General features: G+C 38.4%; 4 protein-coding genes across 8 annotated transcripts; 2 read left to right on the top strand and 2 right to left on the bottom strand.

Moving 5' to 3' along the window:
• Positions 1-188: 188 nt before the first annotated feature.
• On the bottom strand, positions 189-5638 carry LOC18606933 (RING/U-box superfamily protein). Its single transcript, XM_018117657.2, has 6 exons — positions 4999-5638; positions 4043-4918; positions 3545-3739; positions 3292-3446; positions 2109-2219; positions 189-686 (listed from the first exon to the last, which is right to left on the bottom strand). The coding sequence occupies exons 1-6, from the start codon at positions 5179-5181 to the stop codon at positions 626-628; spliced, it is 1581 nt and encodes a 526-aa protein (XP_017973146.1). The 5' UTR covers positions 5182-5638; the 3' UTR covers positions 189-625.
• Positions 5639-6746: 1108 nt separating this feature from the next.
• On the top strand, positions 6747-13982 carry BMY2 (beta-amylase 2). 2 transcript variants are annotated; one of them, XM_088804211.1, is made up of 11 exons: positions 6747-7313; positions 8005-8229; positions 8570-8650; positions 8780-8983; positions 9361-9555; positions 9866-10030; positions 11151-11286; positions 11374-11411; positions 11887-12099; positions 12785-13004; positions 13557-13982. In XM_088804211.1, exons 1-11 carry the CDS (start codon positions 6891-6893, stop codon positions 13583-13585), a joined length of 1929 nt encoding a protein of 642 aa, XP_088660337.1. In that variant the 5' UTR covers positions 6747-6890; the 3' UTR covers positions 13586-13982. The 2 variants fall into 2 exon arrangements, with proteins under 2 accessions (XP_088660337.1, XP_007040897.3); XM_007040835.3 differs by having other exon boundaries at positions 11151-11411.
• A 327-nt stretch (positions 13983-14309) lies between these two features.
• Positions 14310-15794, top strand: LOC18606931 (large ribosomal subunit protein eL13z-like). The gene is made up of 4 exons (XM_018117764.2): positions 14310-14472; positions 14569-14702; positions 15134-15292; positions 15394-15794. Exons 2-4 carry the CDS (start codon positions 14658-14660, stop codon positions 15613-15615), a joined length of 426 nt encoding a protein of 141 aa, XP_017973253.2. The 5' UTR covers positions 14310-14472; positions 14569-14657; the 3' UTR covers positions 15616-15794.
• Positions 15795-15978: 184 nt separating this feature from the next.
• TRM9 (RNA-binding (RRM/RBD/RNP motifs) family protein) lies at positions 15979-19491 on the bottom strand. 4 transcript variants are annotated; one of them, XM_088804210.1, is made up of 8 exons: positions 19344-19491; positions 18527-18840; positions 18331-18426; positions 18110-18196; positions 17386-17511; positions 16894-17172; positions 16436-16501; positions 15979-16324 (listed from the first exon to the last, which is right to left on the bottom strand). In XM_088804210.1, the coding sequence occupies exons 2-8, from the start codon at positions 18830-18832 to the stop codon at positions 16268-16270; spliced, it is 1017 nt and encodes a 338-aa protein (XP_088660336.1). In that variant the 5' UTR covers positions 18833-18840; positions 19344-19491; the 3' UTR covers positions 15979-16267. The 4 variants fall into 4 exon arrangements, with proteins under 4 accessions (XP_088660336.1, XP_007040894.3, XP_088660335.1 ...); XM_007040832.3 differs by having other exon boundaries at positions 19218-19348; XM_088804209.1 differs by lacking the exon at positions 19344-19491 and adding an exon at positions 19185-19315.
• Between the last annotated feature and the right edge of the window lie 23 nt (positions 19492-19514).

Below are 19514 nucleotides of genomic sequence, written 5' to 3'. Positions count from 1 at the left end.
CAGGAGATGCTTATGCACTTTGTGAGACATGGTTGCTCGCTTCACCCATAAATGATACGTACAGCTACAGCCCCGGTTGATTTGAGTACCACACACCACAACTGAAGCCATCTTCTTTTCTTTTTGTTTTTTCTAGAAAGAAGGAAAAATTAGAGTGTGATGGTGTCATCTTTCTGATGAGTCGAAGATTTAGTGATCTGCTCAAGGATATTTTGTCGAGCATATGAGTAAATAATATATTTCTTCGTAAGGTAAAAAAAAGCAACCAACCAACAAAATGAACAATGAATTTCTTCTCCATCCCTCTCCACTCTTCAACCAATACAAACCCTTCCTCCACTTTGTCCTTTCCTTCCCAGCTGAGTTGTACAAATTGCAAGTTCAGCCCATTTCTCCCAACCTAAATGATCTTTATTCTGCACCCAAAAGTGGTCATCAACCACCCACGATAAAGTACATGCAGGCAGAAAAAGACTCAACATCCTAAAGCATTAGGCTCAAGATTATTGGTTCCCTTCTCTCTTTTTCCTTTTCTTGTCACCAATAATCTTTTCCATGGTTAAAACCGTACAATCTCCAACAGTTGCCAATGCTCCTCAGCAAGTATGGAGAAAAACCGAAACCTCTAGTTCTCTGCAGGCAACGAATCAGGTCTGCAAATATCCCCACGACAAAGAGGGCATACCCTGCAAACCATAAACAAGTCAGCAAAGTGTCTAGACATCCGTAAAACCTTTTATTGCCAAATGGATTAGCATCCACAATAGGTGAAAGGAAGAGAAAGAAAACTAATGCCACCATACAAGATGGCATTCAATAGGAAACATAGGGCCAGTTCAGCTTCAGAAAAGTTATCCATTTTCAGATTTCCGTCTCCATTTTTACTTAAACATGACCAACAAATAAAGTAAATCACAAAATGTTGAAACTCCTGGTTTTCAAGTTTCTAGAAAGCTATTTTAAATTGTTTTCCACCTTTTTAACTGCCCTAGTTTTCTAATTTTCCAAATTTAGTTGATGTACCTTATTTTATTTGATCATATTAAAGTAAAAATGGAGATGGAAAATGAAAAACATTTTCCAAACTCAACAGAACCTTGCCATTTTCAAAGTTTGAAAAAAATAGGTCATTACTACAAACAGGCAAAGCCTGTGAGGGTGTTTGTTAAAGATATTCATGCATGCAAGTGGTACAGAAGCTGTAACATTAACTTCCAGCTCACTGTTAGGGATAAGGAAAACTGTTGACTGAAGGTCAAAAAGTATATGATATTTCTGTTTTCATTTTGGCCAAGTGAATTTAAACAACCTTGCTAAAAGGAAAAGTTTACAAGGTTTTCTAGCAATCGTTCCAAAGGTTACACAATGAAAGTGTCAATCATAGCAATAAGACAGGGCTCTATCTAGCCAAAAGTAGTTAAAAGAAAGTTGATATAAAACAAGAAAGTATTGATTATGGCAATTATTCAAAGATATTAATAGCCAGAAAGAATTAGTTCCCTTATTAAATTGGTGTGGCCTTGCGGATCTATTAATGTTATTCTAATGAAACAAAAGAATCTAATTCCCCATACATTCCACCACCAGGTTAGGCGGCAAGAAAGTGTGGCGAATCCTTCACAAACATATAAAGGATGAAAATGCCTTTGATTAGGTAGCAATCAACAGCTCACTTAATAAAAATTACAAAGATGGAAAGTAAGGGGTAGGTTGATGGGTAGGAAAAAGTAGTGCATGCACCTGGATGCCATTCCAAAGGCTCTAGGACCAATACGCCATATGTCATGTCAGTATCATCCTTTGACTGTTTCATATTTGTTGTATCACCATACAACAGACAAAATTCATTTCTCTCAATTTCAATAAGGGGAATATCATCAAAATGAGTTTTTAAGTCTTATTTGACTGTTCTGTTCCACTACGCTATTCTTAATGATAACCTAACATGTAGCATGCACTCCATGATGCTATCCTTCAGAGGAAGAGATGCCATTTGACCAAAATGCCATTGGCAAGATGTGTCTATTTTGTCTAACATACTGTTAACCACATATTTACAAATCACATCAAAATAAAAAGAATTGCAATAATAGGTATCCATCTTATACCTGTGAATCTCCTTGAGCCACTTGTCTATACAAGCTCTGTGGAATTCATGATTACAAGGCAATATCCGCATGCTATCCCCCTCCTCATACTCCACAAGGCATATGTAACATCTGTTTATTGAAATAAAAGATAAAAAAATTAGGACAAAACAAAAGCCTGATTGCATGCTACTTAATATGGAGGTAAGCATGCTAAAGGGTTAGGACCCTTAGAAACGAAATATCTCCCCCCCCCCCCCCCCCCCCCCCCCACCACACACACACACCTTTCTTTATATGTTTTTACAGATAAAATGATACCTAAGTCTGATTAAAATTCCATCTCAAGTTCCCCCAATTTCCTCCATTAGTATTGGTTTCAAGATGAATAGAATCATTAACCTCTAGCCAGGTAACTTAGCAGGTTTGAAGTTGAGACATTGATGTTGAAGGATGAGAAATAAATATAATTAGCATGGGAATCTAAACTATTATATTCTAGATACTTATAGTAATTGATTTGACATCTCCAGTTACATCCATGTTATCTGTACATTTTCATATCCATTTTTCAGTTGAACCTAAATTTTTGCCTCGACCTCTTCTTATGGCAAGAGAAGAATATGTCATGCTCACCTCACATTTTCAAATCCATGTTCACACCACTACAACTACCACAACTGTAAAGATGTAATCAATAACTTTCATACAAATTGATGGAACACATTATTTACTGCAATGCCTACCCTACTCCTAAAGCACTATTTTAGTTGAAGCAAAAGATATCTACTGCTAAAGAAGAGGACAAAATTAAAGAGATCAGGATTGACAAGAATTTTTTTTTTTAGGTTGAGGGGAAGAGGGGAGTGGGGGAGTAGAAGAAAGAATGAGTTTACATCAACTACTACCTGAAATCACAAAGATAACCAACAAAATACAGAGTATCATTATGCTATAAAAATGACTGACACAATGCAGGCCTCAAACCCCAAGGTAATTGGTATGTAGTGTTTGATTGATTTTTCCTGAATACATGGGATGTCTAGGAACATGATTTCAGATTAAGTCACTCAAATAAAAAAAAAACACTTGAAAACTAATAAAATAATTGTCAAAGTTATACCCGTACAAGTTAATCAAATGAAAAATACAGCTTCACTAATGGTATAAATCTATCAGATAGCAGAGGAACATATATACTTACTGTGCAGCCTCATCATTCTGAAGTTTGTGTGACTTGGTGTATACTTTGACAGGAAGTGATTCCACAACTTCATTAGGTGCAGGAACAGATCCAATTGAAGACACAGAAGGCCGAGAAGATAAAACCACAGATTGCTGGTGAATTTCATCTAGAACCTAATTAAAATACGTAAAAGTTTAACTCCAAGAGATAGGTGCAAAGAGAAAGTAGCAGGAAGGGTCGCCCAGAAAAGGCAATAAGAAATAAAAATTACCTCAAATAAAGCTTCAGCTAACATAACAATTCTGGATATGCTAGCCCTAGCACTGGTGTCATCGTTTGAATTGGAATCCCGATTATTTACACGACATGTGCATCGACCAGTTCTATGTTGACCAGATAAAATACAAGACCTCTCATGTCCAGACAAGTTCTCAAAACGGCTTCCCAGCCGTTGAAGAGCTCGAACCTACAGCAGTTCATGGGTCAGTAACTAATATAAACAGACAAGTATCTGCATTCATTGAGATGGATAATATTCAATCGACCTATGGCAGAAAGGAATGCAGGCAACACCAAAAGAAGGGGCAGATGACAATTAGATGGGAATAAAGCCCCAGGACAAACTTTAGCCTAAGAAATTGTTATATTTCTAATTCTTAATAAAGAAAATATAGTTTAAAAGGTTAATGAGATGCCATTTAGGTTGTTCTGTAATCACTAAATATTAAATTAAAAAGAGTAGTGGGTTGGGTGCAAGAAGATTACAAACCTGAGATCGTATTCTTCTCCTCCTTTCAAGGAAATTGGATCTGTGCTCGAGCAAATCATGATACCTGGCTTCTCTTGATCGTGAAGTTTCAACCTCATGGTCCTGAATGTTAAAGATGGAGTTGTGGGATATAATGGAGGGAGTATGAGCGGAAGTGTTGGTGGTGGTGGATGAAGGGGTAGCTGAGTGCCGTGTGTCTCTGTCTCCTCCAAGTGCCTGAGTTTGATTAGTAAGTTGTCTGTCTTGTTGCAAAGGGCAGAATGTTAGATCAGATAAGGAAGCTCTACGAAGAACACGGTCACGAAGCCTTCCGACACTTAAGGTTCTGCTAAAACGAACATTCCTTTCAACAGGCTCTCGACTTCCAACTCCAACACGCCTATCCCTATCCCTATCCCTATCCGCATCATTGAAGATTATGGGAGAGTGTAAATTTGCATTGCGAGCAGAAGAAGAATTATGAGGAAGTTGCTGAGGTTCAACTGTCCCCGAATTGTCATCATGGTTCAACATTGCAATACTTGTAGGAGAAACAGGATACGCTCTAGACGACCCCAAACTATTAGCTCTGCTTAATCTGAAGCTCACGTTACCCGGCAGGAAGCTAAAGCCGGAGAGGCAGCGAGAAGGAGAGTGATGCGCAGAAGAAGCTGCTGCGGCTGCTCGGCCAGAGCTGCTACCACTTCTCGAGGCACCTATATCTACATCGCTCGAAGATATGCATGGCATTGGCATTTCATCGTCAGATGCCGCTTCACCTTTAACCTTTCTGTAACATTCTCTTTTAACCTCATCCGACTCCGGCTCCGATTCTCTCAGGTTCCGGTTCAGGTTAGTGAAATTAGAAGCATAGCCTTTATTCCGTTGATCAAGAACCTGAAAAAGCGAATTTCATTTTCAAGAAAAAGGAAGAAAAGGGAAAAAAAAAACAAAAAGAAAAGATAAAAGCGACGGACCTGGTGGTCGAAGTCGGGGTCAGCAGATCCAGATGGCGCTCCTAGACAAGAGGACTGGAAAACTCTACTCTTCCCCTTAGATCTCCCCCTGCGGCCACCGCTCGACGAGGAAGACGATGAGGATGCTGATGCAGATGCAGCTCCTCCTCCTCTGCAAGAACCCTTGCTCCCACCGGATCCCATCTGCTTCGTTCAGCCTCCAAAAAGGAAAAAGAAGAAGAAGAAACGGAAAAATCAGCCAAAAATTACGTCATTGCCACACCGGTAATTTCTGATTGCGATTTGTGATTTCTGAAGGAAGCATCCCATCCCAACCCAGTGCTTGAAAGGCACTCAAACTAATTACAAGCTCTACCTCTAGAGAGCAATGTAACGAATTCAGATCTGGAGGGTCATTACGTGTTGAAAATAGCGTTTAAGGTGAAAAGGCATTTTTCTTTTTCCAGCTGGGGGGAAAAAGGGACGGAAAGGAGTCGGAAGCAAGCAAGTGCCACTGCCTCCGCGAGTGGGAGTGCGAGGGCGACACGAAAATAGTGAGAGGATTGCTTCGTAATGTTAAGCGAATATGTTATGTTGTGGAAGAGAACATGGCATGGCGTCTTCTCTGCCTGTATTTGGGGATGAATTTTGTCTTCGGCTTTCCCCTTTCTCCTTTTGGAGTGCAGGTGGATCCACACCCACTTGTACCACTCCGCCAATTGCCATCTGACACGTCCTACATCGCTTATTACACCTTCCATTTTCATTTTCATTTTCCCTGACATATTTCAAACTTGGTTTGAATTTTTTTTCAAATTTAAAAAGAAATAAAAAAAAAAAACAAAAACAATTACTCTAACAATTTAAATAAAATAATCAAATTATGATGAATTAAAATGTTGAAAGATATAATAAAATGATTAATGGAATATTTAGTTAGAGTCCATAATATTCTTTTTTTCTTTTGTGTGTGTACATATGCATTTCAAAAACTTTCAATTCTACAAATCAAATAAATTATTTGTTCTAAATCTTCTCTAGTTGCCACCCATAATTAATTATTCTAATATGATTTACTATTTATTTTTTCTTTTTGGTAGTTGTATATATGAGTATGGGATATGTGAATTTGTGTAAGTTAATTAGCTTTGCATGTATGAGTGATTATTCATATGATGTGAGAACTTTATACTTGTCGATGGATCATCAAAAAGGCAAAAGGTGAAAGAGCGAGGAAGACTCTAGGGATGCAACTTTGTAGGTTGAGTAGAAACATTCAAGATTAGAAGAATGAGATTTATGTGGATTATTATAAAACTATGTCAAAGTGTATATACACAATAATTTTAGATGGAGAGAAATAGTAATGGGATGAAGGAGGTTAGATGATGATTTGATTGCTTAACAATTAACATCCCATGCAATGAGGTTGTGATACTTGCCAATTCAGCATAATATTATATATATATATATATATATATATATTTGTTCTTGTACCTTACAAGGATTGAAATCCACTTTTCGACCTCAATTATAAAAAAAAAATTTACTTTTCGACCTGAATTATAAAAAAAAAAAAATCCTCTTTTCAAACATTTTGTTGTCGATTGAAACAAGTTAAATTATTTCACATTAATTTCTATTTTTAACATCTCCAAGCATTTTTACAATATTATTATCAAACATTTTTCCAAAACCCTTTTTATTAAAATATATTAGTATTAGGGGGATTTTGAAATTAAATAATAATAAAAGTTTTTTAAAACAGTGACTAAAAATAGGTAAACGGCACGCATGGATCAAAATTCACAAGTAGAGTGAGGGACAGGTCGATAAGGGAGATGAGTTCGTCAGGGATGATGACGATCAATACCTGATTGACTGACTCCCAACCTTCAAAAAACGAAAAAGAAATGCAAAATCCTCAATCCTCCACCAATGCAAACCAAGATCCGACAATTGAGCCCCAGCCTCAGCCCCAGCCCCGGCGACCCCGCGGGTTCGCGGCCACGGCCGCAGCGGCTGCAGCCTCAGTGAGCCCCACCGGCACTCCATCTGGAACTGCCGCCGCAAGCACTGGCTCGTCCACCGGCAAGGGGAAACGTGAGAGGGAGAAAGAAAAAGAGAGGACAAAGCTTCGGGAACGGCACAGGCGAGCCATCACCAGCCGTATGCTGGCCGGCTTGAGGCAATATGGTAATTTCCCTCTCCCCGCGCGTGCTGATATGAACGATGTGTTGGCCGCCTTGGCGCGTGAGGCTGGTTGGACCGTTGAGCCCGACGGCACTACTTACAGGCTCAGGCACTCTCCCCCTCCCCAACATCACCAACATTTGGTTTGTTTTCTTGCCTTCTTTAACTACTAAATTACACCTTTTCTCTTCTTCTCATTTTATTTTTATTCTTACTCTTACTTGCTAATTCTAATTTGATTTCTTTATCTTGATTCTCTCCACTTGTTCTCCAATGTAAAATCTCCGACCATACTGTTTCTTTTAGCATAAGGGTACTGCCATTTTTACTAGGGCTTTAAGCTCTTCTCGTCGGCAACCTACATAACAAAGATTTAGTTAACTTTATACGTATGACTATAATTTTTATGCAAATACAACTAATAAGTTGCTGCAGTTCTCAATTTCTTAAGTGGGATGAATACATGGTTAGCACCTCAGCCTCATTTTGTAGCGTTAACCATTAAGTTGTTTTTTCAAACCATAATGTTCATTCTATGCACTTGGTGTATGTTGATTTCATTCAACTCAGTAGTGTCAGCTTTAAGCATGGCTTGACTATGTTTTCAATCTAATTATCTGTTGAACCACCAGTGTGTAAGTTTCAGGTTTGTTGTTGCTGATTTTTATAGCTGTGTATCCTTGCTTTAGTCAGTTGTTTCTCCATCTTCGCATGAAGTATGTTGATCTTTATTTGGACATCCATGTCGCAGATGCTTTACGGGTTGCCACTTTATGTGCATGGTAGTTGATTTTTTCTTTGTGACAACCACGTTTTGACCTGTAATATGCACAGGGAGCATTTCCAGTGAGGTCAGTTGAAAGCCCAATATCAGCTAGTTCATTGAAGAGTTGCTCTGTTAAAGCAACATTAGACTGTCAGCCACCTGTTGTCAGAATTGATGAGAGTTTGTCACCAGCATCTCTTGATTCTGTTGTTATAGCTGAGAGAGATACAAGGAGTGAGAAATACCCCAGTACTAGTCCCATCAACTCAGTTGAATGCCTGGAGGCAGATCAGGTAATTTTTTAGCTAACATATAATATATAGATTGCTTTTCTTTCTTATTTTCCAGGTTTCGTCATCCTTCTGCTGTTTGGGCTACAAACTGTGGGTTTTACAAATATGATTTGGTCGCGATTATGATTTGTTAGTGTAACTTATCGTAGTAGGCAAGATTGAAGATTTAAAATGAAAGTGGTTACTTATTTATATTATTCAATGGCCTAGATATCAATTATTGCTTCAGCTACCATTTTTTGGACTGGCAATATTGTTTATCTGTATGTTTGTCAAATTTTGCTCTATTGTGGAGCCTTTGGTAGTGTAAAGAGGTTTGATGTGGTGATTGATGATGCAGCTTATACAAGATGTTCATTCCGGGGAGCATGAGAATGACTTTACGGGCACCCAATATGTCCCTGTTTTTATAAAGCTTTCAGTGAGTGCTTGATCTTTGATTTTTTGGATTGAGAATGTCAGATGCATAGTTCTTGTCATGGCTTGTTAATTTTCACATTGAGTTTCATATTATCTTTGTGGACACTTAACTTTTTGTGTTATGTGGCAGACAGGTGTCATCAACAACTTTTGCCAGTTGGCTGATCCTGAGGGTGTTAGACAGGTACTAAGTCATATGAAGTCCTTAAACGTAGATGGAGTCGTTGTAGATTGTTGGTGGGGAATTGTTGAGGGGTGGAACCCACAGAAGTATGTATGGTCTGGCTACCGGGAATTATTTAATGTTATCCAAGAGTTCAAGATGAAGATACAGGTGGGTTTTGACTCAATGAGTTGCATTTGTCTCTCTGACTCTGTGTATGGTCTGGCTGTAGATGTTAAACATTATTTGAGAGTTGATGCAGTGGTGTGAAATGGCTCTCATGACTGTTGCTATATGAATCACAGCATGTCAAAATCTATATTTAATGAAACCTGTTAGGAACTCTGAAGGAATCTCTTTCCCTCTTGACATTTGCTTCTCAATTTGGAAATGGTACACAAAATGTGAAACATCAAAACTTTTATCCTGCATTTGTTGGACAAGCCCTTTTGGTTTCAGCAGTCTTCCTTGGTGGTTTTTGTCTTATATAGAAAGCATCTGCTTTAAAGTTAGTGAATGGCTTTTAAAGTTTCTTCTTCACTTTGAAGGTTGTAATGGCATTTCATGAGTATGGAAGAACAGACACTGCTGAACTACTGATCTCCCTACCCCAATGGATTTTGGAGATAGGAAAAGAAAACCAGGATATCTTCTTCACAGACCGTGAAGGAAGGAGGACTACTGAATGTTTATCTTGGGGCATTGACAAAGAACGTGTTCTAAATGGAAGAACTGGCATTGAGGTATTGAAATAATAGCACCTGCTAATTTTTTCTGTAACATTATATGTATCCATAGTTTCCATCAGCCAACTTTAGGTGAATGGGTTTTGGAAAAGATACTAAGTCTATCTATCACTGTTTTAACCAATTTCAATAAAAATTCTAGTCCTTGTTTGTATAATTCATCAAATTTTTATCTCTTTTTCACTTTCCCTTTCATCCAAAATGATGTGAATCACATTAATCTTTTATTCCATGGGACCAAAAATTGCTCAGTTGACTTTAGCTTATGCTGATTGTGTTGCTCATTACTATTGTCAATTATTTGCAGGTGTACTTTGATTTCATGAGAAACTTCAGGACAGAGTTTGATGACTTGTTTGCAGAGGGACTTTTTTCTGCAGTGGAGATTGGACTTGGACCGTCTGGGGAGTTGAGGTATCCCTCTTTCTCGGAAAGGATGGGATGGAGGTATCCTGGCATCGGTGAGTTTCAGGTATCAGTTAACTTTAACTCCATGTTTTCGCATGTTTCTAACTTCCATTGGAGGTTTTACAAGCAATGTTTTCGTTCCTTTTCTCTATTTAACATTGGTGCTTTCGAAGATTATTAGATGAAAATGAGCTGTGAGTTTTTCCTATGTTTTTTGAGGTCTCAAATTTGAAGTACGCACTATATTTTGTTGAGTTTTGACAAGTATTACTAAGAATTATTATGTACTCAAATGTAAATGTAAGGGCAGACTGACGAGGATTCAGGTTCTCTGGTTTGTGTCATCCACGACATGGAGGTGCTACCCTACTAGGTTGAAAGTGTTGTGCCAGATGTTAAAATTGTTAGATGTGTACGTGCATGCAAGAAGTAAATTTTAAAACAAATGTTGAATGCAACTTCTCTAATACGCAAATGCTATGCTGTAACAGATATGCCTAGGAGGCTGAAATATAGATGCTCTTTCTCCACCCTGGCATGCTTTGGGGTATTGTAAGCTCAAGCTTAACTTGATTAAAAGCACTCAATGCTTGAAACTTAGATTGAGCTCAACTGATTTCATCTTTCAAACATGAGGTTTGTCACAGAGAAACAGTCCAGCTAGTTGAGCTCAACTCTATTAGGCTCAATTATGATCAAGCTAACATTAAGCTCGAGCTTCAGTTAGAATACTTGCTTGTTCATATATTTATATATTATGTGTATGTTTTCATGAATCTATAAAAAAGTCAGACATAATTAGGTTTGCAAGCCATACTTGAGTTAAGTGTTAAAATACTTAAATTTGGCTTGCTCAACTCAACAGGTGAATGTACAAGTCTGAGTATTCTTCAAGTCAAGGCCAAGCAGCTTGCTAACAGATATTCTTTCCAAAATTAGAAGGAAAATAAATTCATAAATTCCACACCATAAACGAATTTTAAAACTGCTCATTCTGTTGTCCTTGGCACTGTCATGTTATCTGATGCTCATATTGTGTTTTATGGTTTTTTATTTTATTGCATGCTAAAATTTTGCATTCTCTTTATATGTAATCAATATCTTTAATGGAGGACTCAGTTGGCTTCTTGGACTAATCATGCCTGTATGCAATCATTATACCTAATATCATCAAATCTGTGCAGTGTTACGACAAATATTTACAGCAAAATCTACGGAAAGCTGCTAAATTGCGTGGGCATTCTTTCTGGGCTAGGGGACCTGATAATGCTGGCCAATATAATTCTCGGCCACATGAAACTGGCTTCTTTTGTGAACGAGGTGATTATGATAGCTACTATGGGCGCTTTTTCCTCCATTGGTATGCCCAGTCACTGACTGATCATGCTGATAATGTTTTGTCTCTAGCAAGTCTTGCTTTTGAGGAGACCAAGATTATTGTTAAGGTACGCAATCAGTGTGTACAAAAGACACCTGTAGAAAGCAAGGTTTAACTTTTATACTGTTCATCTGCATTACTGTATTCCTTGACTCTTTCTTATTAAATGGTACATTGGCCAGTTTATTTTTTATGACTTTTCATGCAATTAAATTCGATTCTCTTTGTCAATTCCATTCTAATGTTGCACTTCGCTCCCATGCTTTAGATCGTCCTGGTCATTAACAGGTTCCAAATCTAAATGAATTAGCCAATTATGTGATCCAAAGTGCATTATTAAATTCGTCCTCGAAGATGAAATGAATTTTATATGTTAAACTCTGGTCATGTTGAGTAGTTTTGATGTATGCTTGCTGTATTTTGGAACTGAAATACAGTGGAGGTTGTTGTGATCAGTCAGTGGTTCCTGAAGATGATCTCTGATTAGAGGTTGCACAATATTATAAAACAAATAAAGGCTTAATTTATGGTCTAATATGCAGGTACCTGCAATTTATTGGTGGTACAAGACTTCCAGTCATGCAGCGGAAGTAACAGCAGGATACTATAACCCTACCAATCAGGATGGATATTCTCCAGTTTTTGAGGTTCTAAAGAAACACTCAGTGACAATAAAGTTTGTGTGCTCTGGATTGCAGGTTTGTAGTTATGAAAGTGATGAAGCATTTGCTGATCCAGAAGGTTTGAGTTGGCAGGTGATAGTCCTTTCTGATGCCCTATGACTTAAACCATTTTGATGCTACATAGGTCTTTCCTTTATTATCCGTTCAACAGACTTTAATGCTGGATAAGCTTAAGTACTTTACAATTTAGTTGTACCAGGCCAGCCTTGAATATTAAGGATAGGCCGGTCTGCATGAATATTATTTGCTTCAGTTATTGTTAAGCATCTAACCTAAAACCAGTCGGTACCTCAATATGAAGTTTCAGCACCCAAGGTTAACCAGTGTAGGGATAACACCTCTTGATACTCCACTAAGACAAATGGGCCTATGATGTGGATTAAAAAATGGGGCAATAAATAAACTGACTCTAATACCATGATAACCAACCTTTGGACCTAAAAGTTTAAGCTAGTAGGTTGGGAGTGAACTAACGTGATGTCTCCTGATACTTCCTTTTGCCTGCAAGCATAGTGAACTCTGCAAGTGATCCAAGCACGGCCCTTGTATGTCATGTGCTGAAATTAATTTCTAATGTCATAAGGGGCTCATGGCTTAGACTCTTTAAGTCTTAACTGCAAGGTCAAGTAATAATAGGTTGAGAGGCTCCTCTGAGATATAAGGTCATAACAGACCCCAGACTGATTTGATCTGATTACTCCACATAATCCTTAAATTGTATAAAGTATACTTCTGAAGGTTCTAATTTACTGCTCAGGTTCTCAATTCAGCCTGGGATCGAGGATTGACTGTTGCTGGTGAGAATACACTTTCATGTTTCGACAGAGAAGGGTGCTTGAGAATAATTGAGACCGCCAAGCCAAGAAATGATCCTGATCATCGCCACTTTTCATTCTTTGTCTATCAACAGCCATCTCCTTTGGTCGAAGGAGTAATATGTTTCCTAGATTTGGATTACTTCATTAAATGCATGCATGGTAAGAATCTTAAAGTTTACTCTTATCTTTTTAACTGGCTCAGTTACATGGGTTTCTTAGATCAATGTTTAACTCTATTTTTGTCCATATCTGAAGGCCTTACAAAAATCATATGTGCTACTTAAAAAGCTAGAAAGAAATTTTCATACATAATTGTGAGGTGGCTGCGTGTGATTAGAATCAAACATTAAGAGCTATGATCTGATATCTTAATAGAATTTCCTCTAGTTTTCATCTTGTTGACCATGTACTGAGATCTAGCATGGCCTGCTTGGTTCTGTCCAATGTTGAGCTCAAACCTGGTACTTCAAAATGTCGTGGACTTAAATGTTGCTGTCATACTTAGAAATGTTCCCACAAACTATAGGCCTTCTGTTGTGAAGCCCTAAAATATTCTGAAAATGATTATACTCCACCATAGAGTTAATTTTCGTAAGCCAGTGAGCCTCAACAAAGAGTTACTTTTTTTTAGTTGCATTCGCAACATTTAGCTTCTCAGGAATTGTATGGTTTATTATTATATTAACTTTGTTTTGGTAATCTGCAATGCAGGAGATATAACTGGTGACCTAGTACCCTAGCATTATGCTGTTTTTGGATAAAAGTGGAATGATGAAGGTGAAGTGCCAATTTCAACTGTAGGCTAACACTGATGAGGTTGCTAACATGAAAGGTGTAGGATATGTTAGGGTTCAGCTCATGTGAGAGATTGTACTAAATTTGTCCAAGTTGTTTTGCTCACGTAATATCATATTCGAATATATGTATATCTGTCTGTCTGTCTGTCTGTATAAGCTGAGTAAAGCAACTTAAAGCGTTTTACAGTTGACGCATACGATGAATGATATTGATATGTATTTTTGGCATGTAATAAGACAGTACATATTTGGTTTGGGGTCATCAATCATCAAGGCTGAAGCACGCAAAAGAAGCAGAGTAAAAAGAAATCATTTGTCTCTGCTCTCTTTGGTAACCAAACTATGTATAATGAATTGAATTCTGATATCAAGCGATGATACTTGCCTGCTAAGTGAAATGAGGCTGTCCTACTCTACTCTTTTTTCCTCCTTGTAAGGATCACATCTTTTAACTAATCTACAATTACATGTGTTTTTTGTTACTACATCGCTATGTTTTGGATTTGAAAGCAAAAACAATCTTGGACAGGGCCCAATGGGGTGAACCCAATGTGTAATTCCAATCGGGCCCAACATATTTGTGAGCGCTGACTGCTAGGGTTGGATCACAGGCTCACAGTAATAAAGAAAGAGGTGGAGAGAAATTGTTTCCTTCCCCATCTCGTCTGCGGCCCTCCCATTTTTCCTTCTCGGACCACCACGCAGAGGCGGAGCGGAAGGGATGGTTAAGCACAACAACGTGGTGCCAAATGGGCACTTCAGGAAACACTGGCAAAACTATGTTAAGACATGGTTCAACCAACCTGCCAGGAAAGCTAGGAGAAGGCTTGGTGGGTACTCCTCTTTGCTCAATTTTCTTCGATTTCTTTGATACCAAAAGTCTGATTATGTATGGTATGGGTATGGGTATTTCCAATAATATGCAGCGAGACAGAAAAAGGCTGTGAAGATATTCCCCCGCCCTAGCGCTTGACACCTTCGCCCAATTGTTCATGGCCAGACCTTGAAGTACAACATGAAACTCAGAGCCGGCAGGGGTTTCTCTCTGGAAGAGCTCAAGGTGTCTCCTCTTTTACCTCTGTCTCTTTCTCCCGCCAACCCATGTGCCATGTAATGTTTTTATTCTCCTTCATTACTGTATTGGGCATACGCTGCTTGCTTATTCATACATGCGCAAGTTTAATCATACTTAGGATGCCACTGATTTCAGAAGCGATGCTATTAGTCATTACCAATTTGAATAAATTAAAAAAATACATTTATTGCTGCTTCCTTTTGCCTTCCAACAAGATTTAAACTGAGAAACAGTAAATACTGATAAATGTATTACTCAAAACGTTTGTCATTTCAACGTCGGGTGATCATGTTTACTGCCTATCTCAATGTTTTCAGGATAGGATTTCTCTGTCTGTTGTTCATCTACTTCTACATGCATGTCTATCCAACATGATTGCTTACCGCTATGGAACTCATTTTTTGTTTTGTTACTAGGCTGCTGGTATCTCAAAGAAACTTGCCCCTACCATTGGCACTGCAGTTGATCACCGTCGTAAGAATCGTTCTCTAGAGAGTCTTCAAGCCAATGTTCAGAGGCTCAAGACCTGCAAGGCCAAGCTTGTCGTCTTCCCAAGACGAACTAGCAAGTGTAAGGTATTTATCAGCTGCCAATTCTAATGGTTAATAGTCTTTTTTTGTTACACTCTATCCAGTGCTTTAACTTTTGTTTTTGCTCTTTCTGTGTGTTTCTGCAGGCTGGTGATTCTACTCCTGAGGAGCTGGCGACTGCAACCCAAGTTCAAGGACCATACATACCTATTGCTGGTGACAAGCCATCCGTGGAGCTTGTGAAGGTTACAGAGGAGATGAAATCATTCAAGGCATACAACAAGCTTCGTGTGGAAAGAATGAATGAACGTCATATTGGTGCCAGAATGAAGAAGGCTGCGGAGGCCGAACAGGAAGAGAAGAAGTAGACTGCTTTTACTGGAGGGGTCTGTTTAGGTCTTCAACTCGGTTAAGATAGACATTACTACATTTCATTTTCTCCTTTCATACTGTTAACGGGGTCATTGATCTACAGGACAATTGTTATTGCTTCTATGAACCTCTTTTTGAGTGTTTTCCTTGAATGAGATATCACATAATTTTATCATTGCTTTTCATTACAAAATGTTTATATTCACAAATGATTAACCTTGTCCTTTCCTTTTATTTTATAAAGTAATACTTATATCGATGCCTTCAGCATATGCACAAGATTAATTATATGGAAAACACTTGTAATATGCACATACAAAGCACTTTTTAAGTTATAATAATCATTCTGTGCCAGGTGATTTCGTTAATAATTTTTCCATCAATCTTAACGAGTTAACACAGGGGGTAACACAAATTACATTTAACTGACTTTCAATTGGCATCGTGCTCAGTAGAAACTTTGAGCAGAATGTGCAAACCAGCACTAATTCACAGAATTACCAGCTAAATGAAAGAATGGAAAAGAATCTATGCATATATCCTATGGTGTCCTAATCCTAGAGTATTGATCCTACATAAGAGTTCTAATCCTTGTCACGAGGTTGTCAATTGTAAGCTGTAACTTTGATTCACAAAGAATCCAGCCTCTTATCCTTGAGAGTCACAATATTGTGGAAATTCGCATTGGCAAGGACCTGTTCTTACCTGCAAGAAGGAAGGTAGTCATGTCTCTCTGGCTAAAGTCTGATGATTCAAAAAGTTTCTACGATTCATGAATTTCTGGAAACAAAATTATGCTACAACTCATTCACGCACCCTACGAAATGTGAATGATACTCTTCTTGAACCCCTTCTGATCGCAGTTTCCTTCACCTTGTCAATCTGCAAATTGAGCATTAATGGACTTCCAAGTTCACAGATGATAATACAATGCAAAATTGTTTGAATGCAAGCAACAGGCAGTTGAAATGCCATCGGAGAATACCTTACATGCCAAGTAATACGAATATCTAATTGTAGATATTTAGGTGAAAAGGAACATGCAGAGCTAGTAATCACCACAGTTCTTCATGTTTCTTGAAATTTTCTTTAAAAGAAAAATTTGTAATTGGCAGGAAGATTTTCAGGCATCACCGATAAGAAATGTTGGGGATTTCATAGCCCTTATCTTTGGGGTCATATCATCGGGTCAGTAGAAATAAGATTTCCAAACCTCTTGAAGAGAAGCTTGCATGGATGAAAGTACTCAGTTATCCACTAATTCTAAAGCATACCTTATGGTGTGGAATGTAATGATGCCAAGCATATCGTGCCTCCCCTGAGAGAAGGAGCATAGATCGAGGAGGAAGGTAGATAGCCTTCCTAGAAAGCTCTGTGCAACTGTCAGGGTTTTCAACTTTAACCTCAGTTTTTAAGGCCCACGAACCTGCTGTATATCTTCTGAACTCCATAACACAAGGCCCCGCTAATGAAAGGCTGAAAATTAATCCTTTGAATGCCGAGTGAGTGTCTATGTGTGGGGACAACCCCACCCCAGCTGGGTATTCATTAACCTGTACGGTAATTACTGATCTTCAGTCTTGCTTACAGAACATCATCATCTTCCAAGCTAAATGTCTATAAGCATGACATAGTACTCAAGATTTTCTTTCTTTCAAATATAAAATTTGAAAACTTTGGTGTAATTACCAAACAGAGTATATATGTCTCACAACGTCTAATTTTAAGGAATATAAAGAAGAGGAGGAAAACTTGCTACTACATACCGTCAATTGGTCCAAATCCAAATCTGCAGGATCATTAATGTTTGGAAATGATGAAACCCTCTTGAGTATGAAAGAAACAAATGATGGAAGTGCACCCAAATGCTGTTTTGGATCAACATTCCTTGTCTGTAACATGAAAAAGGATATAAAGGGAACTAAAGGGCTTTACGAGTTTTCAAAATTCTTATCCTAACCAGCAAATTATCATACCATAAAGCAATCTATACAGGTACCAAAAGGTTCTCTTTTTTTGGGGCCAGAATACCAAGAGGTAGAAAACAGCATTTACGTACCAATACATTCATAGATGTTATATATGCTCTACACCCAATCATTAAAAGCTCGATAACACCCATGGTGGTTAAGAAGAGAACATCCTAACCCTTGCTAACAAAATCATAGGTCTTCACCCCAAGAGCTCAACGTGATAACTTTTTCTAATAACCAATCTTCCACCAGTTTTCAGCCAGTTTCTATAGAGAGCAAAGAGATTTGGGGATACTGATGATTAAAACTGCCATAGCAGATGTGTTTCCAAAGTTGCATATCATATATTTTCACTAATAGGCTAATAATACGGAGTAAGTCTGACATATGCAACTAACGGTACTGTTGTATTCCCTACAGCTATCTACCTGATTCAATCAGAAATATGAACAAGGTAGACCAATGTTGATGAAATGAAATTGGCAGAAGAGAGTCCTGCAATATAATGTGCACTTACGTCATAACAAAATTCATATCCATAGTGTTGAACTCTCCTTTTCGAAAGGCTTTTCCAAGGTCTATTATCAACTGCTTGAAGCAATTCCTGAAGAGAAACAAAGGGTCTTTAAGCAGAAAGTAGAGCTGAACAATCTAGGAGGTGCTGCTACTTGAAAATGCATATATCACTGAATAAATAAAGAATACAAGAAATTAATACAAAAGCCAAGGACTCCTAACCTCTTCTTCCTTAGCACTGATGAAGTCATGGAACAAGTAAAGTCCTGGAATGTTTAAATCTGAGGCGATTAATGAGACCGGAACAGAGTCATTGACCTGAGTGTAAATGGCACATTTAAATATTAGCAAAAAGTACAAAAGAATGCCATGCAGTGCATATGTGAAGAACAATAAAAACAAGTGAGATTTGGCACACCCTGGAAGATGGTGGTTGCAATATGGAATGACGGATATGCAAAGAGCGGCCTCCAAGGGGAGGACAAGGCTGCCCATTCAAGGCTTTGAAAGCGGAATGGGCAGAGGTTGATTCAAGAAAAGAAATGATAACACGAGCACCACTCTCATCAGCTGCATACACTCCTATGACCTCCCCAAAGGAGCTAAACACAGATGCAATGGTGTCATATGAAAGTCCCACTGCAGGGCCACAGTTTGCCACAAAAAGATTTGGACTTGACTCTCCATCTCCTTCCTTAGGACGGACAAATCTAGGCAAGACCATCTCAAAACCTACAACATTCTAACAGTTTTACTTAGTGACACATCAATTTTGCTTTGTGACTTTCAGTTTTTTTTTTTTTTTTTTTGCTTTTAGTATTTGTCGGGGTTAGGGGTAGCTCAATTGTTAGTAATGAAAGCAGAAGAGGAAAGCATTTGAAAAAGAAGAAAGCAAATGATGGTTCCAACTTACAAATACAAACTGAATGAATTACTAGACCAGTGTTTAGGAAGTTGGATTCCATGTGATAGAGAAACAGGGGTATGGGATTATGGGGGCAGATACAGAATCAACCAAGACAAATCAAATGTTATTTTCATTGAATTAATCATACTTACTAGTATGAGAAAATTACCAAAGAAGAACAAAAGTAGAGGAAGAAGCCTACTTTTTTTATTCTTAGCCTGGAAAGAAGCGTGCTTGACCACTTGACTAGTTCGGAGGGGGAGACAAAGGAGCACAGCGAGCGATCGAGCGAGCGAGCAAGATGAGAAATTGAGAATGAATGTCTCACCTTCCAATGCAGGAAAAGCGGCTCTCCTCTGGTCTCGCCGTTGTCCAGCGGTGGATAAAGCGGACTCGATCCAACCCCAACTTTCACTTGAATGAATGAGGAATGAGGACGACGACACGATGATAGCGGCTCCTCACTCCTCACCAACCCAAAGTCTCAAAACAGCCCAAA

The sequence above is a fragment of the Theobroma cacao genome, chromosome 3, assembly GCF_053813885.1.
Source record: "Theobroma cacao isolate CCN51 chromosome 3, ASM5381388v1, whole genome shotgun sequence".
Classification (NCBI taxonomy): Eukaryota; Viridiplantae; Streptophyta; class Magnoliopsida; order Malvales; family Malvaceae; genus Theobroma; species Theobroma cacao.
Note: the sequence above shows the minus strand (reverse complement) of the source record. Positions and strands in the feature narration are given on the sequence as shown.